The 26,713-nt window shown below is 43.4% G+C and overlaps 1 protein-coding gene across 1 annotated transcript; it reads right to left on the bottom strand.

Annotated features, from left to right (window-relative positions):
* Window positions 1-562: 562 nt before the first annotated feature.
* Window positions 563-26,244, bottom strand: SCART1 (scavenger receptor family member expressed on T cells 1). The gene is made up of 15 exons (XM_062593889.1): window positions 26,175-26,244; window positions 17,947-18,261; window positions 15,645-15,953; window positions 13,787-14,101; window positions 12,656-12,967; window positions 11,378-11,695; window positions 10,314-10,628; window positions 6,044-6,358; window positions 5,213-5,275; window positions 4,812-5,126; window positions 4,568-4,603; window positions 4,107-4,248; window positions 3,359-3,447; window positions 2,567-2,638; window positions 563-756 (listed from the first exon to the last, which is right to left on the bottom strand). The coding sequence occupies exons 1-15, from the start codon at window positions 26,242-26,244 to the stop codon at window positions 563-565; spliced, it is 3,180 nt and encodes a 1,059-aa protein (XP_062449873.1).
* Window positions 26,245-26,713: the final 469 nt, after the last annotated feature.

Below are 26,713 nucleotides of genomic sequence, written 5' to 3'. Positions count from 1 at the left end.
ACCTAATTTACACTGTTGAGGTCTTTGTACTGTACTGTACAGTACAGAAGTACTGAAATATTTTTTACCACACTTTTTGAATGATACAGGCCTTCTGAAACAGTCTAGATGTAGACATTCAGAATGATCAGAGTTCTAGCCAAGAGGACCTATGTAGAAAACTGACTAATTTAGATTGCTTTAGTCTAAGGAAATATAATGTAAAGCAGAACTGAGGGGACATATGTTAAGTTTTTAAGGACTTAAAAGACTGTTACAACCATGACTATAATAAACTCTTTTCTATCCCCACAGTGGTTATAGCAAGAAGTAACAATTTTGATTTGCAGCAGGGAAGACTTAGGCCACAGGGAAGAGTTTTGTACCTGTAAGGAGAACAAATCACTGATATAGATTATGCGTAGAGGTTGTGGAAATGTTCACTGAATGGCTGTAAGAACAGATTAACAGGTATGCATCTGGAACTTTGTAGATTGCTAGTGTTCCCAGCTTCCAGTGTTTAGATAAAAACTAGGTGATTCGTTAAGGTATCCTCATTTTCCCTGAATTCATTACAATAGTTCTAGCTTACAGAAACTAGCAGCATTACTTTTTCATCCTCACCAGTCTGTGAATCCCGGCTTTCTTCACTTTCTTCAGTGACCACACTGATTTTCTGTTCATTCTGCTGAGAAAGAGGATCATCTTTTGGTCCAGGAGCTTCTGTTGCATCATCATAATTATCTTCCAGAGTATTTCCAGGCAGTGAAATGACCTCTGGAACAGGTACATGCATGAATTTTAATGGGAAACAATCTTTCCCTAAAGAAAGCAATAATTGATGATCCAGAGATAAATGCTGATAATTCTGACATGATCAGAATGATAAGAAACCAAGAATGCTCCTGCCAACTTTAAGCTATTCCAAACAACAATGATATAGCCCCAATAATTGTTATACATTGCTGTAGCAAGTAGAAAGCATAAACCAAGCGTGGAGGATGGACAGGAGAAGGAGGAAGAAGATATGGAAGCAGGCAGTTGGTGATAGGATTTATTTCACAGTAAGCTTTTCCTTTACATTTCATTATTGCACAATGACAGATGACTTCTTGTTTATCTCCATGTAGCACTCACTTCCTAGTCTTTTCATTACTTTAACCATCTTCTAAATTTCACTAAAATGGTAGCTGCCCTGGCCTGCTATTTATGGACATGTGGTCACAAGATTTGACCAAGGCTTTGGAGAAGAGTATCTACAGTTCTTTTTCTCTTCTCTCTCTTTCTTCACTCTCCCTGGAGGGGAGAATCAGTGAAACCAACCACAAATGCTAATGAAGGAAATCTTCAAAGCTTTCCACAAAGCTGTCTGTTCTTGCAGGGATTTCCCTAGGATGTCTGATCTACCAGAATGATCATGAAGACAAAGACCAGTGCTGAACAGAGCCAGATGCAAATTTACTCTGAAATCATCTGAGTGTCCAGAGCTGGAGGAAATTGAGAATATTCCTAGTAGTAGAAAAGCAGGTTGCTCTTGTTAAGATATAGAAATCTTAGGGTAGCAGAGGAGAAAAATTATGAGACATCAGATGAGTTTGCTAGGCATAATTCAAAACACTTCATTCTTAAAATTGTTCTGGGAGATAAGCAAATTTTAGGCTGCCAAGTTCTGTGGGTAGCCAGCTCCCTGATTCCTCTGTGGTACATACTAACCTGACAGCTCTCTCTCAGGGAATCCTAGTTTCACTGTTTTACAGTTTTATGCATAAGTACACATACATAAAATTGAAAGTTATTCAAAGAGCTCTTTTTTTACTTGGTGCTCAGTACTCAGTATTGAATAGGAATAAGAAAATTATTTGGAATAAAGAAGTAAAAAAAAGCTTTTAGTTTAATTTTAAATATTAAAAAATAATAAAATTAAAACAAATCTTAATAAAATAAAAGCCATAGAAAATCAAATTGAAGACAGCACAGCAGAAAGCCAGGGATATGCACAAAAACTGCTTGTGCCTTTGGCAATTGGGTTCATTAAAAGTAGGCAATAATTTAGTAAACTTTTTGACCAGGTCTAGGAAAACTGCAGTTCTGCTCTGAACCCTCACTCTCCCCCAGTTCTTTCACATGAGAATGTCTGGCAAACTGCATTTTCCATCAGGTCACTCAGGTGAAAATTCCCTAATCCGCTCCAATGATATGTCAGTGTTCTTATTCTGAGCACGTTTTTTTTCTCACTTTTGATTTTCTCCATGTATCTCTGAAAGGGAGCAACAGGTTACAGCCATAGTTTCTGGGAGAAGCATTTGTCAATTTGTTGGGTTTGTGCAGCTGGATCCTGTGAAGAGTGCAATACTACTAGCAAAAATTTATTTTCCACTTCTTTAGAAAAGACTAACACTTAGATATGAGATTGTGTAACACTTTGACCACAAGACTTAATTGGAAAATTTCAGCAGCTCTCTACCTACTATCTCTAGAGGACATAAAATGCAATGAAACAGTTTTAATCACTGATAGTGCTTTGCAAATTAGAAGGTACTCTGATACTTGGATCTCTTTCTTTGTAAGACTCCCCATCTTCCATTACCTTGTGTTGCTCCAGATCTATTTTCTTCATTGCTGTCCCCACTGTAAGATTGTGGTTTTGTTGGTGAACTCTCTAGATAGGAATCTAGGTAGATGAGAAACAGTGTAATGTCAGAGTAAAACTTTCTGAACTGGTAAGACTGCATCATGAGAAAAAGAGTAGGCAAAAGGCAAATGACAGGAGATTTAATGTAATGGGTTTAATGGATTGTATTAATCTGGATTATTGGTCTATAAGGTAGCTGCTTATCAAAGCATCTGTGGCAATGTGTGAAGGACACAGAGGAGATATCAAAATACTCAGGTGCTTGCTTGGAAGAAAAATAGATGCTTGGGTGGTCAGTATGACTGCTACTAGACCTAAAGCTGGAATATCCAGGAATGCTTCGGAGGCCCCGTAACACAATTAAAGGATTATGAGAAAGGCAAGCCTTGAAGGGAGGAAGCAGTTAACAGGTGTAAGCCTACAGAGACATGTGCCTGCTGAGAGAGAGATAGAGATTACTTCTTTATTTATTCCCATCTTAAATAACTGTTTAGCCTGAATCTGAGCAAAAGCAACTTTTCTTGACCCATACTGATCTATACTGTATGGCAGTGGTGTGGGCAGCATAAAATGAATTGTCCCCAGGATTGAAATTTACAGAGTTGAGTGAGCAAGAAACTGTTCTCAAATCTGCAGTGTTTGGTTACCCTGTAGGCTTGGAAGCAGCAAAATTTCAGACTAGGATCTTGGTCACCAGAAGGAAATAGCCTGTGTTATTTTCCCCTGACAAGAACAAGATGCACAAACCTGAGAGGCCAGTCACCTGCTGCTTCTCCCTGATCAAACTATAATTGATCTCTTCATAGACAGCCTCAGAGAAGGGGTCATAGGATTGTCTGGAGCCTAAAAGTAAAAGGTTGTTACCATTCTCACATAGTCTCTACTCATACTCAGACTGAGGTGGTGAAAAGAAGTGGCTCAAAGGGGTCTACATGGCTTGGTTACAACCTACGAAGTCACATACTTTGTACTGTGAGAACAGTACTGACTGAGAATAGGCCTGGAGAAAAACACTCTGACAAGGAGACAGTAGAATACTGAGTGGGAGAGCAGGTTGAGTTTATTCTATATCAAATCAATGCAGCAACTAGAAACTTAATAATTGTGTTAGCTGCACAATTCCAGTTGCTGCACTGATTTAATACCCTAAAATAAAAGCCTGCTAGTCAGGTGGCTGCACTCCCTGATTTTTTGCTTCCTTCTTTTTCACACTGGTGTCCTTTTCCACTCATCTGAAACCTCTTGTCTTCTCCTCTCTGTTCCTCTCCTCACAGGTGTTAGCACCACAGGATGTGCCTGACAAAGGCAGGACTGAAGTCTCCCTGTGCTTCTCCTGGCTATTGCCAGCTCCCAATTGTACCATTCTTCCCATACCAGAAGGTGATGAAAGCCTGACCATGACTGCAGTAGGTACACACCTCAGCCCCACCCCACCCCCCCAGCTTCACTACCCATTCAAACATCCACTTCAAACCCATGCATTTCAAGGAGGGACGCACCTCTCTGCTGTGCCCTTGCACTTTGGAACTGTCCACCGAGAATGGCAAGGACTAGGCAGAGAAGGGCTCCCAGGATAATGCAGAGGATGACAGGTGTTGTGACTCTCCCATTCTCTGTTGCAGGGCGACGAGGAGGATCTGAATGGAAATGAACAAGCAAGAAGTAGAGAATCAGGTAGCCCAAACGGCTGTTCCTCTGTAGCTTCCTCTGTGCTAGAAGGATAATGAGTGTTTCAGAACCAAGTCATCTGCTATCCATTTTAGATCAAAGGAGCTAGAATCCAAGAGGTGTGGATAGTGCCTCTTCACACAGCCTCCCACAGCCTTCCTTTATAAATACTGTGGGAGATCCTTTCTCATGAATTGGAATGTACTGCTGACTTTCTTGCTATGCATGATATAGACATTAGAACCTCACCTGATAGGGGAAAGAAAGGGGGAAGAGGGAATATTTCACCTGCTTCAGTGGGTGCTGTTGCTGTTTCTGTCACACCTGCAAAAGAAAGAAGAGTCTGGATTAAGAAAGATGTAATTGTGGAAAAAAGGGAGAACAACTTCACATCTTTTGTGAGATTCCTTCAGTCAGAATTGTGGTAGGGCAAGTCATTTGGATGTACAACTGACAGTACATTTCTCAAGATGATTTCATCATCTACCTCTTCCCCAGATCTGTGTAATAAACTGAAGGACCAGTCACTAACCAGAACAATTCACAGCAGCATCTTCCTTATGATCACAGTCATTGTCAGATAAGAGCTGGGCAGGACAGTCCCAAAGAGACACCTCTGTCCCTTTGCAGTGCACCTTTTCCAACCAGATGGGACCAGTCCCTTTCCCAAAAGTAGCTTCACTCAGAGCGGACACAGCAGATCCACAACCCATCTGTCTGCATACAACGTTAGCATCTGCCATGTCCCAGGAGTCGTCACAGACTGTTCCCCAAGAACCCTGGTGCCAAATTTCCACTCTGCCTGAGCATCCGTGCTCTCCTCCTGTGACACGTAACTTCTCCTTGTCTGCAAAAAACAGAAACCTTCTATATCACTTGAAAAACAGGAAGGTGCAGAGGGAACAAGAAGTTAAAATAAAGAAGTAATGGTACCTGTACAACTTGTAGAGTTTGGACACTCAACAAATGCAGCTGGAGTCACTACATTTTTTCTTCCTACAAAAATTAAATACTGAAGTGAATGGTTTGATTATTCTTTGGAAAGAATAACGAAGTAGAAACTACCTGAATTTTAATCACCAAGTTCATTTTTCCTGTAATACATATGGCTTCTATAGTACTTGGTACGTCAATTAAATAAACTTCCTTAAGTTTCCTGATAGCTGTGCTTGCTTTCTTCTTTAGTGAAGTAAGTGCAGTCATATTCAAAAGATCTGAATGTCATCTCAAACTCATTTCTATTACAGTGGGAACCCATAGATAAGGAATGCTGTCAGCGGAGCACGTACCAGAAATGGACCTTTAGAGCTGAACTGAATCGTACACTTGCATGTGGTTATGTGTTTGCGCACATGTGTACATATACATTTTCACCCATTTGCGTACATAGATACAGATACACATTTGCCTATACAAACATAAATGGATCTAGACTTCTTGAGAAGTCTAATCCTGACTCAGATCTCACAGACTAACTGCATGTCATAGATTTTCACCATAAAAATGTGCAATGGCACCATCCTATAAGAGCCTTTCCTGTGATTTCCCCTAGATAAATGCACTGGGCAACACTCATTTCATTTATAATTCACTCATTTACATCAATGACAAAGAAAAATGTTTGTACCATTTTTGTGAAAATAAAAATAATCTATACTGGAAAATTAATGAACATGAAGTAAGTACAGGCATCTATATATACATGTGCACACTTATGTATATGCCTGGGGTATGGGGTGTGTGTGTGGGGTCATTTGTAATTACCAGTGCAAGAAATATGGGTCTCTTCTGCTCGATTATCACATGACTGAGGATGCCAGGGGTCTGACTGACATTGCCAGAGAGAGCTATGTTGCTCAGTGCATTCAATGTGGTCCAGCCATGTGGGCCCAGAACCTTTGCCATATTGAAAGTCTCTTGCGATTTCTCCACCATCTCCACAATTCAGGTGTCTGCATACAGTTACTGCAGTGAGTTGAGACATCCGATTGGAGCAAATGCTCCCCCACGTCCCATTGTAGAAAACTTCTAGTCGCCCAGCACAGTCACTGCCATTCACCAGCCTTAGAGCCTGGAACTCTAGAAGTGAAGACACAAAAATGGAATTCAGATTTGTCTAGGAACTTAGCTATGATTAATTTAATCCAGAATCTGCTAACGGTCCTGTCTATTGCTTTGAATGAGAGAGTGCCAGAGAAAATCACTCAAGAAACAACAAGCTCATAAAACCAAAAATCATGTGTGCCCAAAATATTGTGGGCATATTTCTAAAATGTGTTTGATAAGAGGTGCTATGTGGTCCTCTGATTTGTTGAAGTTTTGGGTCACAGTGGGACGTTTACCCTCGTTTTAGATCCATCTGGAACAGGCTGTGACTGGCACATGACAGTTCTTGACCTTTTCCTGTGCAGGTCACACCAGCATCCCAATGCTACAGAAATCCTGAGATTTATGCCCACTACACCCACACCCAATCTTTTTATTTCCTTTGTTAATGCAAAAGCAAGATTTCAACATCTCTTTCATATCTTTGGGTGAACCAAGAGGACATGCTGACCCACCATGTTTGCTGTCAAGAGAGAGTCAGAGGCTGTCAAAGCAGATCTCTGTCATTCTCAGCTTCCCCTTCAAGTATCTTCACTTTAAATACCTGTAGTGAGAACACCTGTGGAAGATCTGGTGAGGAATCAGTGACTGGCAGAGTACATGCCTGCCAGGGGCACAAATATATGATGTCATGAAAAAAATGCCAAGGCTTATTCATGCATCTGACTATTACCCTCTGCTGCTCTTCCATGTGGGCACTAATGATACCAAGAGCAAATTGGAAACCATCAAACAGGATTTCAGAGCTCTGGGCATGGTGGTTAAGCATCTGGGAGCTCAGATCATTTCCTCCTCCATCCTGCCACTGAGGGGAAAAGATGGGAGGAGGAGCAGATGGATTTTCCAAGTTAACAACTGGCTGCGCGACAGGTATTGGCAACAGGGACACAGTTTCTATGACCATGCAACCCTGTCTGAAGATCAACAGCTGACAGGGAGAGATGGGATCCACCTCAGAGCAACTGGAACATATCGAACTCTGCCTAGGGGTGGATGACGAGCGAGTGGAGAGCTTATAGGTGAGGACAAAGGGCAGGCTGACATGGGGGACACTGTTGTGGGTGTTCACTACAGGCCACCTGGTCAGGAAGAGGAAGCCGATGAGGCCTTCTACAGACAGCTGGAAATAGCCTCATGATCATAGGCCCTCATTCTCATGGGGGGCTTCAACTGCCCTGATAGCTGCTGGAAAGACAGCACAGCTAGGCACAAATACTCCAAGAGGCTCCTGCAGAGCATCAATGATAACTTTTTGAAACAGGAGGTGGAGGAGCCTATGAGGTGGGGTGTCCTGCTGGACCTTCTCCTGACCAAGAAAGAAGGACTGTTTGGAAATGTGAAGGTTTGGGACAGCCTTGGCTGCAGTGAACATGAGATGGTGAAGTTCAGGATCTTGCATGCAGAAAGCAGGGCAATAAGTAGGATCGCAACCCTGGATTTCAGGAGAGCAGACTTTGGCCTCTTCAGGGAACTACTTGGAGGAATCCCATGGGTTAGGGGCCTACAAGGAAGAGGGTCCAAGAGAGCTGGTTAATATCCAAGGATCACTTCATCCAAGCTCCAGAGCAGTGCATCCCAAGGAGAAAGAACTCCAGCAAAGGGGGCAGGAGACCTGCATGGACGAACAAGGAGCTCCTGGCAAAACTCAGACAAAAAAAGAAAGTTCACAGAATGTGGAAGAGGGGACAGGTTACCTGGGAGGAACATAAGAACGTTGTCAGAGTATGCGACAACAGAGTATGCAGAGCAAGAGGAAGATTAGGGAAAATGTGGGCCCACTGCTGAATGGGGTGGGAGCCCTGGTAATGAAGGATCCAAAGAAGGAGGAGTTACTGAATGCCTTCTTTGCTTCAATCTTTGCTGCTAAGACTAGTCCACAGTATCCCAGAGCCTGGAGACGAGAGAGAAAGTCTGGAGAAAGGAGGAGATTCCCTTGGTCAAGGGGGATCGGGTTAGAGATCATTTAGGCAAACCTGACATCCACTAATCCATGGGCTCTGATGGGATGCACCCATGAGTGCTGAGGAACCTGGCGGATGTTGTTGCTAGGCCACTCTCCGTCATCTTTGAAAGGTCATGGAGAACTGGAGAGGTGCCTGAGAACTGGAAGAAAGCCAGTGTCACTCCAGTCTTCAAAAAGGGCAAGAAGGAGGACCCAGGGAACTACAGGCAGGTCAGCCTCACCTCCATCGCTGGAAAGACAATGGAGCAGCTCATCCTGAATGTCATCTCCAAGCATACGGAGAAAAAGAAGTTGGTCAGGAGTAGTCAGCATGGATTCACCAAGGGGAAGTCATGCTTAACCAATCTGATAGCCTTCTATGATGGAATGTCTGGCTGGGTAGACGAGGGGAGAGCAGTGGACGTTGTCTCCCTTGACTTCAGCAAGACCTTCAACATTATCTCATGTAACATCCTCATAGGTAAGCTCAGGAAGCATCAGTTAGAAGAACGGACAGTGAGGTTGATTGAGAACTGGCTGAAAGGCAGAGCTCCGAGGGTTGTGCTCAGTGGCACAGAGTCTAGTTGGAGACCTGTAGCTAGAGGAGTTCCCCAAGGGTCAGTACTTAGTCCAGTCCTGTTCAACTTGTTCACCAATGACGTGGATGAAGGGACAGAGCACCTCCTCAGCAAGTTTGCTGATGATACCAAGCTGGGAAGAGTGACTGATGCATTGGAAGCATGTGCTGCTATTCAGAGAGGCCTGCACAGGCTGGAGAGTTGGGTGGAGAGGAACCTCATAAGGTTCAACAAGGGCAAGTTCAGGGTCCTGCACCTAGGGAGGCACAATGCTATGCACCAGTACAGATTGGATGTTGACGTGCTGGAAAGCAGGTCTGCAGAGAAGGACCTGGGAGTGCTGGTGGACAAGAAGTTAACCACGAGCCAGCAATGTGCCCTTGTAGCCAAGGAGGCCAATGATATCCTGGAGTGCATTCGAAAGAGTGTTGCCGGCAGGTCAAGAGAGGTGATTGTCCACTTCTTCTCAGCCCTGGTGAGGCCACATCTGAAGTACTGCATCTAGTTCTGGGCTCCCCAGTATAAGAGAGACATGGAGCTACAGAATCGAGTCCAGTGGAGGGCTACAGAGATGATTAGAGGGCTGGAGCATCTCTCCTATGAGGAAAGGCTGCAAGAGCTGGGCCTCTTTAGCCTGAAGAAAAGAAGACTTGGGGGGGATTTTATCAATGTATACCAATACCTAAAGAGAGGGTGTCAAGAGGATGAGGCCAGACTCTTTTTGGTGGTGCTCTGCAAAAGGTCAAGAGGCAACAGGCCCAAACTGAAATGCAGGAAGTTTTGCCTGAACGTCAGGAAGAACTTTTTTCCTGTGAGAGTGACAAAGTACTGGACCAGGGTGCCCAGACAGGTTGTGGAGTCTCCTTCTCTGGATATATTCAAAACATGCCTGGACACAATCCTGTCTGACATACTCTCGGTGACCCTGCTTGAGCAAATGTGTTGGACTAGATCATCTCCAGATGTCCCTTCCAATTTCAACCATTCTGTGATTCTGTGAATCTGTGGTAGCAGGCCCAGCATGTGAAACTACACACTGACAAAATTGTAAGGACCAGGCATGCATATTCATTTTTTTCAACAGCATCTAGCTAGTTTCTCAAGGTTAGCACAGCTGAGATAAGGAAATAGTTCTAGTAGATATGATGGCCCTTAGGAACAATGAGTCGAGTCTCACCTGGGCATCTGACCCGGGCACCCTACCGATGTCTTCAGCAGCCTCTCATTGGCAACCCCTCCACGTGGTTCCTGGGGCTCCCCGCGCAGTTTGTAGTGTAAGCCCTTTATTAAACCTATGCTGTTTAACCCCTTATGAATCTTGACAGTCTCTCTCCATCTATATATGACTCTCTCTTGTTTGCCTTGCGGTCCCAACCCCTATGCTCATAAAGGCATTTCCTGAACACACCTGAGCAGAGGACTCCAGCATCCTCTTTGTGTTGGCAGTTGTGCTGGCCCCATTCCCTGGAGGAACATGCCCAGAGATCAGATTCAGCTCCAGTGCAGTTCACATCATCCAGCCAGATCTGTCCTGAGCCTTTTCCATAATGAGCAGATGCAAAAGCCTTGATAGCATGCCCACATCCCAGCTGTTTGCAAACAACATTGGCATCTGATAGATCCCAGGCATCATCACAGATGGTTCCCCAGATGCCATGATGATAAATCTCCACTCTCCCAGCGCAGCGCTTTGTGCCATTCACCAACCTGATCTGCCTGCTTCCTGCAGGAAGAAACCCATCTGTCAGCATGCAATATAATGCACAGGTCAGTGTAACGGCCGTATCCTTCAAGCACTTTTAAGACATCATGCTCTTACTAAGTTCCAGTTCTTTTGTTATGATTACCTGAGCAGAACTCTTGTGATGCTAAGACCACATAAAGAGAAAGGTCTACTTTTGCCTCTGTGAAATATTTGAACAATTCCTGTGAGATGCTGCAAACAGGTAGGGGTGTCCAGTCATGCTACATGTATGCGGACATCATATCTTGGAAAGCCTGAGAAACTATTTTCTAACTAAATTCATTTTGCAGAAACAACTTCTGTTAAAGATAAGGTTACAAAATAAAACAAAATTAACTTTCAATTTAAAACAATTTAAATTTACTTTATATAGATGTTTAGAAAGACTACATGACTCTATATAGAAATAACACATAACAAAACCTAGTTAATTTCTTAGTGGTAGTCAGAATGTGTGGCAATCATAGCCAATTCAGTATTCTACAGACTTCTGTATTGTATTATTTCTCTCTAATTTAATAAGCTAAATTCTTTAAGACATTCAGATGAAAAAAGCACTGTGCAAATTACAGTTGTTTCCTTGACTATCACTCATGCCTGAGAATATATAAGCAGTTGAGGATCACAAGCTCAGATCCATGCCTGTTTAAGATCTGGTCAGACCACAGCACAGGGTGGGCTAGAGGCAACCCGAAAAAACATTCTGTCCCTTTTGCAAAGTAGCTCACCTGAGCAAATTACACCAACATCCTCAGCAACTCCTTCTGGCACTGTCTCAGAATAGGAGGTCTTGCAGAGCATCAGCTGGGTCTCATTTCCAGCACACTGGACACTTCTTAAACCAACAAGACCCTTTCCTCGTTCAGACCTTGAAGGGTAAAAGGCTTTTTCAGCAGTTCCACACTGGAGCTGTCTGCACACCACATCAGCATCCTTAATGTCCCAGTCATCATCCAGGATTCTGCCCCACATCCCATGGAGGGATATCTCAACTCGTCCATCACAGCGGCTCTCTCCACCTGAGAGTCTGAGTGATTCAGCAAGACCTGGGCCAAGGGAGTTGGAAAACAAATAACATCTACTACTTTTGCCTCAGTAAAAATAACATGTAAGTCAGAGATGGAAGTCACATTTCTACAACTGTGGAAAAGTAGTCCTCACCACTGATCAAGCAGACAGTTTCTGTTAAGGCTTTGCTTGACTACATGCACATAAAGGCCTGTAATGTAAATGAAAAGGCTTCCCCAGCTCAAAGGCTAGATGCTGTGAGGAGTCAGGCACAGTGTGAATCCATCTGGAGCAGAACCCTATTAAGTGAAGTGCTTCTGTTGAAACCCTGAGAAGTGCATGCTGCAGCAGCACTGACAGCACTCTAAGGCAGCTGAGAGTGCCATGAGTCTGCATAATGGCCTACAGCGAGCATGCCATTGTCCTGCCAGAGTTCCCCATCTACTTTTGCTGCAAAATGTAGCTGTGCCAAAAAAATGCCTGCCTTGTTCACCTCCAGTCCGTGTTGGTGATATACAAGCAATAAAGCAGCCCAACATTCATAAGGAACTACCAAAATAAAGTAACATATAAAGATACTGAAATGTTTGCCATAAGGGAGAAGATTTCCTATAGTCTAAGAGAATTCTCTTAGTCAAAGAATACTTTTAATATTTTCATATGCCAAGTTATTAATTCTATGCACATTTCAATTGTATTCATTTTTAAACAGACAGAGTAGGTTCACAGTTAAGTGGAGAATTGCTGACACAGAAAAAAAGAAATTGATGTAACTGGTTTCTGTGAAAATTGCTCTAGGCCTGATCCCTGCATTCATAATTCATTTTACTCTATGACCTTACACTGATAAGTGGTGCGGTGGTATATAAGGGTAGGAAAGACAAGGCAATGGGCTCTAAATAAAGGCTGACATACCTGACCTACTTGAGGCATGCTGAGCTCATCAAGACTGCTTTGCTCTGAAGCGCACTACACATAAAAGGCCATTCCTGACTTACCTGAGCAAACAACAGTGGCTGCTTCTCTGGCTGAACAGGAAGGATTGCCCAAAGTCATGTGAGCACAATCCCACAGGCAGGACTCAGTTCCTTTGCAGTGAAAAGCATCTCTCCATACAGGTCCATCCCCATCCACAAAATGCTGTCCTGTTTGAATGGACCTTGCATAGCCACAGTTCAGTTGATTACAGAGGACATTGGCAGCTTGCAAATTCCAGTGGAAGCTGCAGAGTCTTCCCCATTTGTCTCCATGGCGGATCTCTACTCTGCCAGAGCATGAGGTGCCATTCACCAACCTGGCCCCAGGGCACCCTGAGTAGGAGAGAAAGTGAGCACTGAGATGACATATTGGTAACTGCTCATGGGCATTATATGAAGGTGACTGGAAAGTGGGATTGGGTTTTCCTTGTCATTTGGGGTAAAAATTACTCCATAGGGTCACAGGGATTTCCATACTTCCTCATACCTACACTTCAGTCCCTTTTATTTTACTGACAAGAATGACTAGAAATCCAAATATGATCCCCTTTGCAATTTTTAAACTGAGGGCATTAGGTTTAAGGGCCCTGGGTAAACCAATAGGCCTTGGGTCCAGCCTTACCTGAGATCCTGACCTATGCACCCTCCAACCATTGGTCCAGGGAAACACTTAAGCTTGGCACTAGGCCTTCAGACCTGACCTGAACTGCGTTATTGGTGTACCTGCCTCCAGTTCTATCTCTGACTCTACCTGCAGCTGCTCCTGACTGGTCCCCCCAGATGGACCTTGGACCTGATTGATTATTTTGACTTGTCTAGAACTGTTGATACATTCTGTTATGAGCACCTTCCTCTGTACTGTGTTTTCAGGTGCTCCAGACTATGCTCTGCTTGGTGAGGAAACTGCATGTGCTGTGGCCACCTTCTATTCCCCTGTTGTCCTCCCTTGTGGAGCAGCCTTGCTCTTACTGTTTACTGGCACCAGGAACTTTTCACAGAGAGCAGCCTTGTGCGGCCTTAGCTACTGGACATGCCTGTAGCAGTAGGCAAAAGATGGAGCTTGGCTCCACAAATACCCTCTGGATTTTAGGTTCATATCTGTCCCAAAGAAGGAATTATTTGGTCCTCTTCTTCCCCCTTTCTGCTGCTCACCTGAACATACCACGCGAGCATCTTTTCCAGCCGGGCAGTCAGTGTGACTCAGCACACTTACACGACAGTCTCTCAGGCGTGAGCCATTCTTTTCACAGCCGAATGTGCCATTCCAGAAAGAGCCATTTTCTTTCCCAAAGGACTGTCCACTTGGGATCAATAGAGCAACTCCACAGTCCAGCTGCTGGCAGAGGGCATTGGCAGCTGGAAAATCCCACAGGTAGTCACAAAAGCTTCCCCACATGCCTCCATGAAGAAGTTCTACTCTCCCTGAACACGTGGTAGTGCCATTTACTAGCCTATACCCACCGTAGCCTGCAAGAAAAATGAAGGAACTTAATAGCAATATTTTTCTTGTGTTATTGCATTGGAAATTGCAAGGGAAATCTAGCTGCATGGAACTAGCACTCGCTCCATCCCAGGTAACTGGGGAGAATGTTTGACCAGAATATTCATAAACCGGCTCTGAAACAACAAGTCATTATTGTCCATGTCTGCACTACATGACTAAAAGCCTTGTGACTCTTTAAATTCAGTCTCTCTTCTCAGCACAATACTGCTACCTTTTAACATCTTAACTTGCAGAATTAGTCCCAGCATTTCTTTGCATTTGAAACATGAGAGAGACTCAGAGCAGGGGCTGCGAATACTACTCTCTATCTCAGTAGCAGCTTATCTTACATTATGCTGTGTTCAGCAGCTGTGGTGTGCAGATTCTTAACTTTCATCTCTGTCACAGCATAAGGCTCTGAACACACAGGCCATGCACACCATCAGATTTGCAGTAATGTAACTGTGGTATGGCTAGGACTGTGGGGCCTAAGATGCCAAGCATTCAGACAGTGCCAACTGCCAGTCCCCTGCAGTCTGCCTGTTTTCTCACTCTATTTTTACTTTTGAAGCTCTTGCCTCATCCTTGCATTATACTTCCCCTAATGAGACTTTCCTAGTGCTGGATTTCCTCCCTGTGCTGTGAATCATGGAGGACAGAAGCAGCAGCCAAAAACTGTCAATCATTGACATCTAAACTGGGATGTCTGGCTGCCACAGCTATGCTGCCAAGGCTCCAGATCAGCTCGAGCAGTGGAACGGTGTCCAGGGGAGGACTGAAACAGACTGCAGCACTTCAGCTGCAAAATAGGCATGTTATATGAGAGGGAATTGCCAGTAGCTCTGCCCCCTGTCCATTTTGATTTGTGTCCTAAGGAGAAAGTCATAGCTGTTATGTATAATCATCACTTTTGTAGTGGGTGGCACAAAGCTAACCATTTTTAGAGTCCCCAGCACATGAAAGCAGACATGACTGTGCAAAGTTCTTAAATAATGACACCTGGCTTTCATAATAGCAGTCACCAGGCCTCTGACAGCTTTTTTATAAGCATTTGTAACTTCTGCCTCCTATCACCGTTTGGAGTTATGTAATTCAGCCTCTCCCTGTTTTATAGTCAGATTAACTAAGGCATTAGGGATTAATGCACATAGTATCAGAGTAGAAAATAAACTTGTTTTTTCCATGTTCCTGGTTGCCTGCTCTGGTCACCCCTCATCTTATCTGTATAAGAAAGACAAGGAAGGAGTTCTCAGCACTAGAGAGCCCATACCTCTTTTGCCATAAGAGAAATGATAGCCCTTTTGAGACCCTCATCCCTGGTGCAGAAGCAGACACTATCTAGAGTGAATGAGAAATTGTTCGGCTGCTCTCCTTTACTTTCTTGCTTTTCCTGGATGCAAGTGTGATAGAGAAGCAGTCAGGAACCCTCTGAGGATCACACAAATATACAGAATCTCTGAACACTGAGTTGACAGGAAGAAGACATATAAGGCATAGTAAATTATGGCTGTCAATCAAAAATCTCACCTGAACATACAATACTGGCATTGTGGAAGCATGTCTTGCTATGGTGCAACATCCTGGGACAGTGTGCAAGGTGAGCCTCATTCCCGATACACTGGAACTTTTCCTTCCAAATCAGTTTACGTCCTTCTGTGAAGTGAGGTCCTCTCAAGACATCCAAAGCCTGCCCACACTCTAACTCATTACATACAACAGAAGCAGCTTTGAAATCAATATGTGAATAACAGACCGTAGCCCAGCTTTCTTCCTGCCTTACTTCCAGATATCCTGAACAGGCACTGTCTCCTCCAGTCAGACGCAGCCCAGAGAAACCTAAAAATGTTCAAGAAATTTAGCACTGAGGGTTGGTTGCACTGACCTAACTTAATCCCTCCCATATGTTCATGGTCAGGATACATAGTACTCACTTCTCCAAGGACCAGCGACACTTTTAAGTAGTCATTGTGGCAATTTCTGTAAGCTACTGATAAGAGGAAGAAAAAGTGTAGGAGTGCTTGTTTTTTGTATATGAAAATACTGAATCTTGACCAAGTATTTGAGAAGCTAAAGAGAAAATATGAAGAGGAAGATTCATTTCCTGAGAGTAGGAGGAGGGAGATTTTGAACACTGAACTGTTGGTGAAGAACACCAGGCACAGACAATTCAAAAGGCATGGTGTCAACTGAAAGTTGACAAATTTATAAGTTCAGGCACAGTACCAGCACAGCTGGATCTGCATGGCTCCAATGGACTTACCTGAATGTCTCTGCGCGTCACTCCATGAGCACCAGATTCCCAATGGACTTTTTAGCTCAGTTATAATGGGGCTTACTAACTCAGGCACAGCAGCTCGAGAGAGAAACATGTTCTGAAAACAGCATAACTTTGTTTCTGTGGCACTGTTCCAGAGCAAGATGCCCTGTTGCACTCCACTGCCTCTGCATGTAGCCAGCTCAGAACCTACACCTTGTCTCTTTTTTTCCCTTTTGTTGTATCCACTTACTGCAAGAATGTCCTACAGATCAGCATAAAACAACATTTTATCTTTGTTTTCTCTGCTTACAGTTATACTAGCAGTAAAATACTACAAACTATATCAGCTTCATCACTGTTACCTCTTGGTGAGACATTTATTTTACATCTATTTCATCTTAGCAGACATAATGTGAATATTGTAACAGATTTGTGTGATATAGATAATTACCATAAAAATTTCTAACTGTGCAGGGCCATGGTAAGTAATGAAAAACTGTGCAGGGAGGGGAGGCAACAGATATAAAAATGGGAAGCAGCTAAGCTCATTATTGATTACTAGTTTTGAGGGGGGTCTTTCTGTATCAATTCAGGGCTTCTTTGGAACAGAGCAGAGTCATTCTATTGTAGGATTATCACATGACTGATTTCTGACTACATTGTCTGTCTTTCATCAAAAAGTACTCTGTATTGGTATATCTGCTCTTTACTCTCCTTTTAAAGGAAAAAGAAAGGTAAAAGCAAAGTTCAGTGTGCATGCACATATGAACATGTACATGCGCATAAAGTTTGAATATAGGCTATATCCAAGCTATGTTCATGTACCACTGTCATAGATCTTCTTATGGACAATAAATATTTTCTGAAGTAGCCAGATTTTAAATCATGCGGTGAAGACTGCTTTATGAACATAGTGCATTTGAACACACTAGGCAACTTTACAGACTGCAGCCAACAGAAGGAAATCTTATTCAGCAGAAAGACTATACGGAGCATAACATGTGACAGAAATCCAAAATAAAAGAGCAAAATCATTTATGCAAGGAAATGTGGTCTTCCTTTTATCAGAAATGACTGTGCAGAGCCACTGGACAATGAATCCAGATGTTAAGGGGAAACATTTTTCTTTAATGAATACAAGAGGACTTTCAAACAATGTGGATTATCAGTTTCTTCAGGACCACAAGGAAGAGTTAGCAGTAAGAATTCAAAGATGCTCCTTGGGAGAGTTGGGGAAGAAACACGTAGCACTTTTCCCTTTCTTTTTACTTGCTTTCCCCTTTCACAGCTGGGCCCTGTCCTGATTCTAAATGATGTACACAAAGATCACCTTGCTGCTGCTACTTCTGCTCCTGATAACAATGTCATTGCTGTACCTAGGCAAAACAAATATCTACCTTCAGAAAACAGAAGCCTTAAAACTGGTGAGACCTGCTGGTGGAGAAGGTCATAGAGAAAGTGTTAATTCTGTGTTGACTACAGTAATATGGATCTATCAGCTGAGACAAAAGTTATCTCGGTTCCTTTCTTTCATTGGATTTTTCTATTACAAAAGGTTTGATGGCTTCTTACCTGAGCAGATCACACCAGTATCAAAATAATGAGGGCAAGTAAATACACCCCATCCCGGATGTGGGCAGTTCCAGAGAGCAGATTCATCACCACGGCAATCAACTCGATACAGCCATGTTGGTCCAGCTCCTTCTCCGAAAGGAGCTTGATTAAGAGCCTGAAGAGCAGATCCACATCCTAGTTGCTTACAGACAACCTCAGCATCTTCTATCTTCCAGTCACCATCACACACCGTCCCCCACTGCTCCTTATGTTTTACTTCCACTCTCCCAGCACAGGGACCAGGTCCATTTGTCAGCCTCAATTCATCATCACCTTCATATATAGAGACAGAAGAAGGTTATGGAAAGGACAGAGCTTCATCATCATTATCTATTGCAAGTGGTAAATTAGATTATTATTATTATTAATTTATTATTAAGTCAGATTTGTTAGGTTTATCTTTCTAAGCAGTCCCATATGACGTTTGAAGTTTGGGAATTGTGTTTGCATTCAGAAGTTTGAGTTAACTATACTGCTAAAAAGTAAGCTGTTTCTAATGACAGACAATTTTTCTTTCCCCCTGCACAGTCAGGACTGGGAAATGTCCCTGCTGTGTGCTTCACAGAAGTTTAACCAGGAACTCCTCTTTTTTCTCCATTGTTCTACCATGTCTGATGATATTCACCTGAAAATGTTTCCTGGGCACCAATTTCTTCATTCACATGCCCAATATGTTGAGAAGAAGCAACTGCCATATCTACTTCAACTTCTTCCTCTCAGACAAACTATTATTTACAACTCAATGTTCCCCAAACTCTTTATCCATTCCCTCTTCCCTAGCCTTTGCTATAGGGTTCCCTATAGTGATGGGTACCTGAAGAGAGAAGAGGGATACTTATAAGGATGTCATCAGGGGATAAGAAACTATCTTGGGAGATGCAGCAGCATAAGTGGGAGACAAGCAGGTAAGTCTTCTTGCTGTATCTGCCATTCATGACTCACCATCTCTTGGGGTGAGACTGATCTCCAAAGGACAATGTATCCCTGCCCTGCTCCTTTCCCTGTTCCTACCATTCTGCTCTCAGGTTTGCCTCTTCCAGTGGTATAGATATACAGTTCACAGTCCTCTGACCTGAGAACCCACAAAATAGCATTATGGTCATCACAGATCATATGATAGCAAAGAGTCGGATAGAACAGAGAAGATATACATGACGTTTTCTTGCTTGATGATGTTGGGCTGCTACTATAGATCTTCAAATGATTATACAGTAGCCTAGCATCGGAACTGAAAGGCCAGAGAATACAGGAAAAACCTGCCCTGGCTCTTTCCAGAGCAGTCACAGGGCAGTTAACAGCCCTGTTGTCCAGGCGTGAAACCCATCAATTGAGTCAATAGCAGAGGCTCTCTGGGTCACCTTACAATCTGAGGAGAGTTACTGTCTAAAGGGTGTGGGACACATTATGGGATGCAAAGGAAGAGATCTGGAGATTGCACAAGACTTTTTATGAGATGTTTAAGGGAGGCACCAAAGAAGGGGAAAGGGAGTGGTCCAGATGGTTTGGGGAGGAACAAACATGGCAAAATAAAGAGATAAGGGGATTAAAGGGGATGACTGCATGTAAAAAAGATGTTGATCAGTATGCTTGTTTGGCCATGCCCTGCACCTGTTCAGTGTGGTCCATCTTTTCACCTTACTAAACTCCATTTCTGTTTTTCTGAGTGAGGAGGCTCTCTATTCTGTGCACATGTGTATGCATGGAGGTCTAAGTGCCAACAACTGGAGTCAGACCAGAGGTCATGGTGGTGTATGTGTATTCAGTGTTGCATCGGAGTGGGTACCATGGGTCATTGGGCCCATATGCATGAAATGCCAGGAACTGGAGATTGCACTAAGTGCAAATCAACTGCCTTCAACTGGAGTTAGACATGGGTCATAGGGGCTGTGTGTCTGTGATGCCAGCAACTAAAGTGAATGAGGGTACTGCATGTCAGTGTATGACAGCTGGTGAATATCAAACCAGACAAGCCAGTGAGTAGGTTAAGTGGTTTGGGAGCCAAATGTGTGTGTGTTTCTCTAGATGAAAAACAACTGGAGGAGCTGGCTACCAGCAGGACCAGCAATTCCAAGCCAACTGCTAGAATGACCTTGGGGCCTGGGGGGGGTGGACTATGTATACGTGTATACATGTGTGCACTTGTGTGTTTGTGTGGGAGGCACCTGGGAAAAGTGAGGATCCAGGGACAGCTACTAGATGGACTGAGTTTCTAAGCCCTGCTACTGGATCGACTCACGGTGTGTGTCTGTTGGTGTGTGCAAAGGCATCTCTACTAGCAGCTGGGGAGCTCTGCAGGCCTTCGGAGCTTGCATGCCCAGGGCTAGGAACTGGGGAGAGGTGGGGATCAAGAGCCTGTTACTGGATGGACTAAGGGTATAAGTCCAGCTACAGGACATTCATAATGTGGTTGTGCAGGTGAAGTGGAATGCATGTGTGTGTTTATGAGGGGGGCCTTGGGGTGCTTGTATGTCTGGGTGACAGCAAGCAGAGTAGACCAAGGCATTCAGGAGCCAGCTACTGGATAGACTGAGTGTTTAAACCTGGAGGGATCCATATTGTAGCTATTCTCACTAACAGACTTTCATCCTAATCAGCCACAAAGGGAAACACAATGAGGCCATTGGTGCTGTTTGTGTTTGTGTCAGTGTTGAATGTTTGTGTCTGTGCTGATCTGTGTGGCCAAGCATGTATGTGGGTATATGTGTATTGTACTATATATGTTTTTGTGTGTGCTACTGGGAATATATCGTCAGCCTTGCTACTGGTTGGACCTGAAGCAGCCTCACCTCTGTTGTGCTACTGGAATCAGCAAGTGCTAATACATTTTGAATACATTTACATTTTGAAGATCTAGTTTTGGATGCAGTGATAATAACATTTTATTTTTTTATAATGAAGCTCATAGAATGCTTTCTATGTGCTCTAAGAAGACGCCATTATTCTCGTGTCTCATTTTGCTACATGGAGGAAACACTGCAGAACAAGGAAGGAAGACTAGCAATATTCCAATGCTTTGTTTCTTGTATAAAAATTTCAGGGCTCTCTAAAAAATCACTAAGTATAATTGCATATCATCCAGAACATTTATATTCCAAGGACAGCCAGTTTGCAAGAGCTAGGTGCACTGGTGTCCATTACATACTTTCAGATGAACATAAGAACTGTGTCTGCACAAGAAAGGATTTTATGGAGTGGTATATTAAGCAGTAATCACCAGAGGTTTAAACAGTGATAGCATGAGAAAGATACATTCCTTGAACTTTGAGATACAGGTCAGCCTGAAATGAAGAAAGATATGTAATTATTTTGTGGATATAAATCTTCAGTTGAATTACACATAGAATATTGTAGCATTTGAGAGGAATTTTGTCTCAGAGAAATAGAAGTTTTCCTATATCTGTGATGGAACTAGGAAGTCTGGGGGACTGTTTTAAAATTTGTCTGTCAAAATCATTTTGTACTGTACTACTCATGGTGTTTATCTGTAGAACATTACTGTCACCTCATGCTGCCATTGGAATCAACTTGTTGGATTATAGAATCATAGAATCAGTAAGGTTGGAAGGCACCTCTGGAGATCATCTAGTCCAACCTCCCCACTCAGCAGGGTCACCTAGGGCATGCTAGAAAGGGTTGCATCCAGGCGGGCCTTGAATATCTCCAAAGAAGGAGACTCCACAACCTCTCTGGGCAACCTGTTCCAGGGCTCTGTCACTCTCACTGTGAAGAAATTCCCTCTCACATTCAGGTGTAACTTCCTGTGCTTCAATTTCTGTCCATTGCCTCTTATCCTGTCACATGGGACCACTGAAAAGAGTTTATCCCCATCCCCTTGACACCCTCCCTTCAGGTACTTACACACATTGATAAGATCCCCCCCCTCAGCCTTCTCTGCCCCAGGCTAAACAGGCCCAGCTCTTGCAGCCATTCCTCATGGGGCAGATGCTCCAGCCCTCTGATCATCTTTGTAGCCCTAAGCTGGACTCTCTGCAGTACCTCCATGTCTCTCTTGTAGTGGGGAGCCCAGAACTGGACACAGTACTTGAGATGAGGCCTCACCAGGGCTGAGTAGAGGGGCAGGATCACCTCCCTCGACCTGCTGGCAATACTCTTCCTAATGGACCCAAGGATACCTTTGGCTTTCTTGGCCACAAGGGCACATTGTTGGCTCACTGTCAGCTTGTCATCCGCCAGCACTCCCAGGTCCATCTCTGCAGTGCTGCTCCAGAGAAGGTCAGCCCCCAGCTTGTACTGGTGCCTAGGGTTATTTTTCCCCAGGTGCAGGACTCTGCACTTGCCCTTGTTGAACTGCATGAGGTTCCTCTCTGCCCAGCTCTCCCGGCTGTCCAGGTCTCTGTGAATGGCAGCACAGCCCTCAGCTGTATCAGCCATACCCCCCAGCTTGGTATCATCAGCAAACTTGCTGAGGAGGCACTCTGCTGAGGAGGTCATCAATGAGTAATTTGAACAGGATGGGACCCAGTACTGAGCCCTGGGGGACGCCACTAGCCACAGGCGTTCAACTGGACTCCACACTGCTGATGATGACCCTCTGAGCTCTGCCTTTCAGCCAGTTCTCAATACACCTCACTGTCCAAATTACAGGTTTGTGCTTCTCAAAAAGAAAACTTAAAATGAGAAAATGGGAAAAACATGCTATGTTAGCATTACTGAGCCATGTGAATGACAAACCACTGAGGTTTAGGGCATGATAGAGAGCAAGACAAAATGGTTGGAAAAATACATTCACAACCTTGATATTTCCAGGTTCAGGACAGATGACAAGCTCTGTGCACACAAAAGTCAGGGATATCTCGGCTGCTGCACCAGAAACTCCTCCTAAATTTGATGAGATTTGTAATTTAGTGTGTTATGGAATAGAAAAGTCACTGAACAGAGCTGGAAACTTTTTGCAAGTCCTGGGGATTGATTCAAGTTGATCAAATAGCTGTAGAAGGATGACAGGATGTTGCTTAAGAAGCCTGGTAACTTTGGCTCCAAATTAAAACTGTTTCAAAACCTGACACTCAATGGAAAATTAAAGTCAACATTTATAAGATGTTTGATCCAGTTGTCGTATCCTCCCTGGATCTTAATGGCCCTGACCTGCCTCATCGATGGTCTCCACCCATTCACCATGCCCATGGGCACAGGGCTCAATTTAAGCTCAGTTCTGGTCCTTCTGTCCCTGCCTGAGTTCTTTCGTAGGTGTATCTGTCTCCAGCTCTGCCACAGCCATGCCCATGTCTGGACATGGGCCCTGTTGATCTGGACTCTGGTTTGCAAACTAATTCCTGGCTTGACCTTGGACCTACCTCTTCACTGTGAACTTGCTTGATGATCTGGACTCTTGGTTGAACCTGGTTTCTATCCCCAGGCTGTCCTACTTGCCTCGCTCAGATACTGTGGGGCAGGGCCTTGGCTAGTGAGGACCTTGACCTGCTGGGCATGTTACTGCACCCTGTCCCTGTTTCCCTGCCCTTTAGGAAGCAGCCAACACTTGCTGTACCCTGACACCAACTATCCAGCTTGTAATTCATAGGTGTTCTCCAGGGGAAGGTGTTCTCCAAGACAGCCACGATTCTTAGAGAATAACACTGCAATGGAAAGAAGAAAGGTGCCTGAACCTGACCAGGTGACCAAGAGAAGCCTGCAGTTATGATTCAGCACTGGGCAGTGTAAGTGAATAGAAAACAGTGCAGTGATGTAATTCTTGCAGATAGTCTAGAAAGACACCTCTTGGTGATCCTCTCAAATCAATGGTAGTACTTGATACGAGAGAAAAGATAATAAATTTTCTCTAAAAGCTTATCAAAGAACTTTAGGTTTTCCATAAAAAAACATTCAGATCCATGTATCTCATCCTCTCTCCCTTCCTCAGAAAAGAGAGATGTTCTTATAGGGCCATCATACTGCTTGCTGAAACAACTAAATAATTTTGCTTTCAATTTTAAAGCAGATTAAATTATTCTCTCTATTGATCATGAGTATGCCAGCCCTACACCACAAACTGTTGCTGATGCAGCTGCGTTCTTCAGCAACTAACTGTTGTCCCATTTCTCATTCCAGAGCAGACCAATAGCTGTAATTCACTAAGAGGCAATGCCATCCCCATGTGGCCTGTAGCCTGATTTCCCCTGCCCCCCACTTCACCCAGTGAGGCTGCAAATCAGGACACAGACAGTATGACAGTGATACATGACCTGCTCTTGGACAGCTGCAAAGGTTTTACTTCTGTGCTGACCCTGCTGGACTTCCTTACAATTTCCTGCTTATCGTTTAGATTCAGAAATACAAGAAGTTTGTGGGAGATTGTTTAAACTGTTGATAACTAACAATTTCTAGAAACCATTTTTCTGCTAACTCTCTTCTTTCCTCAGATTTCCTCAGTAAGAAACGTATGCAGCACCAGCCTCTGATAACTACAAATACCTTCCTACCTGCTGCAAATTGTCTCAGAAAGAGTACAATCTTCCTGTAACAAATCTTGAAAAGTCTTCCTGAAAGATGTCCTGGAGAGTTACCCATAATTTATTTGAAGAACATAGTCCAGAAAAGAATTTTCTGAGCTAAAAATATATACTTTTGAAGGAGAGATCATTTCTAAGAAAAGCTAAATTCAAAGCTTGATTATGCTTTGAATATGATATGATTAATGGACTCAGATAACCTATTTCCGTTAGCCATAATCAGGAGTTAAAAAAAATACTCATCACTTGACTGATTTACCTCTGCACTTGATTTTAAAATCTTCTAGCATTTAATGTTTTCAACACACACTGGCATGCATGCTGGATGCAGAGGTGGTGCTAGGCATAACCCAAGCTACAATTTTTAATTCTCCCTAATCAAATCTGTCATTTCTTGTAATCAGTCTCTTACGAATTTTTCATTATACCTACAAACATACTCTTATATCTTTCCTGATGCTCCGTAGCATATCCCACAAGTGGCTTAACTGAATTTAATGATACTAATCACAGAGTGAGGTTCTGCCCGGAGAAGAAGGCATCAGACTGTGGCTTGCTCCAGCTGGAGATCTGTTTTCTCTTGCTGGTTAGGGATAAGAGTAAGAAGGCGTGCACCCCTATGCCCAGATACCCCTCTGAAAATTTGAGCCATATCTGAGCTGCCTCAGTCTCAGGTGACAGATCACTCCCCAACATCTGTGCTTCTCACATTGCCTACACACTGCAGCCTGTCTGCCCCAGGAGGGGTCTGTGGTACAGTGCTGAGAATGTAAGTACTACTGCCAGAGTTAGAGCAGAGAAGAGGATCATAGGTGCTGATGGTGAATGCAAAGGTAAAGCTACTCGTTTGCCTCTGTTATTGAGTCACTCTGGTACTCTTTCCCGTTATTGAAAAGAAGTTGGTAGAAAATACACTCTACTTTCGACAGGGCTGCTCAGTCCCCATTCAAACACTGCTTCACAGATGTATAAATACAAATGTTTAATATAGTGTTTGACATTCCTGTTGCACAGAGAGGCCCACATCTCCTCCTCCATCTGTACTGTGACTTCTTCCACACAGCTGGTGGGAACCTGTAAGACTAGGGCTCTGCTACTTTGAACAAAGTGTCAACCATGCAGTCTTGTTCTCTTCATTCAGAGAAGCAACCATCAGTCACTATACCACATTTACTTGTAGAGAGACAAAAATAGAGATTCTAAAACCTGGATTTCATCACTAGCTTCAAATATATCCATATAGCTGAAGAACAGCGAAGCGACCAACAGTGGTGAACTGCAGATACACAGGAACAACTGAGGCGAAAATATCTGACCCAGCCAAACTTACCGGACACAGAGCACAGCGAAATCATTTTAACTGATGTTAAATAAAGATCTGGAATTATTCACTCTCTCTAAGCAGAGCTTGACAGAACTTGTCCGTTTACTAAACACCTCTAAGCACTGGTGCTATCAGTTTCACTATAGTTAAACTTGGACTCATGGTCCTACAGGAATGGCTGGTCTGATGTCTGGAAAAAATACAGAACTGTTAGAAATGGCTTACCCTTCTTTCTCTCAGAATCACCAAGAAGATTGAATTGAAGATGGAAAGGGATTCAAACACCTTCTTGGCACTTCATCTTAGAAGCCGATGGAGCAACAACACATATATACTGAATTTAAATTCTCTTCCTTGCTCATTATCTTATGCAAAATAAAGCATTTACTTACCCAGAGAGATTTTAATGAAGAAGAGAAGCAGCCTCAACACTGATATAAAAAGATGTCCCTTTGTTGCCATCCTGATTTCAACCTCATATGAAACTTCAGTGTCTGTTAGGCACTGCCTAGACCGAACTCTTTGCCAGGGCTTCTCTGTATCTGACAAGTGACTACAGAGAAGGAAATATATAGATTCATGTGCTAGCATCAGCTGCACTAAGAGACCAATAGAAATAATGTTCACCTTTTTAGACATTATCAATGGATTAATCTCAAATCTGTAAGAGCCAAAACCTCCAATAAAATTCAAAAATTACGGCTATGACCATATATGAATGATGATTGTGCTTCTGATGTCATCATTGATATAGTCTTGTTTTACTATGAGGCCAACATCTGCGGTACAGGACAGCAGTATATAAAATGGTTATTTCTCACTTGAAAAAGCAATGTGAAAGCACAGAACATTTTATGAATCACTTTGAACGAGAACAAGGGAAAGAATAATCTCTAAATTTGCGACCCATCTATCTCCTCGGGAGCAATTG

This window comes from Rhea pennata, chromosome 1 (assembly GCF_028389875.1).
Source record: "Rhea pennata isolate bPtePen1 chromosome 1, bPtePen1.pri, whole genome shotgun sequence".
NCBI lineage: Eukaryota > Metazoa > Chordata > Aves > Rheiformes > Rheidae > Rhea > Rhea pennata.
This window is presented reverse-complemented; position numbering and strand designations above follow the sequence as displayed.

What these genes read in the sequence shown, in the direction of transcription:
- SCART1 (XM_062593889.1), bottom strand. Translation starts at nt 26,244, where the DNA reads ATGGCAACAAAGGGACATCTTTTTATATCAGTGTTGAGGCTGCTTCTC. An exon ending in TGCTCGCGTGGTATGTTCAG is followed by an intron (nt 12,968 to 13,786) that starts GTGAGCAGCAGA and finishes TCTCCTACTCAG; the next exon opens with GGTGCCCTGGGGCCAGGTTG. An exon ending in TAGATCTGGAGCAACACAAG is followed by an intron (nt 757 to 2,566) that starts GTAATGGAAGAT and finishes TACCTGTTCCAG; the next exon opens with AGGTCATTTCACTGCCTGGA.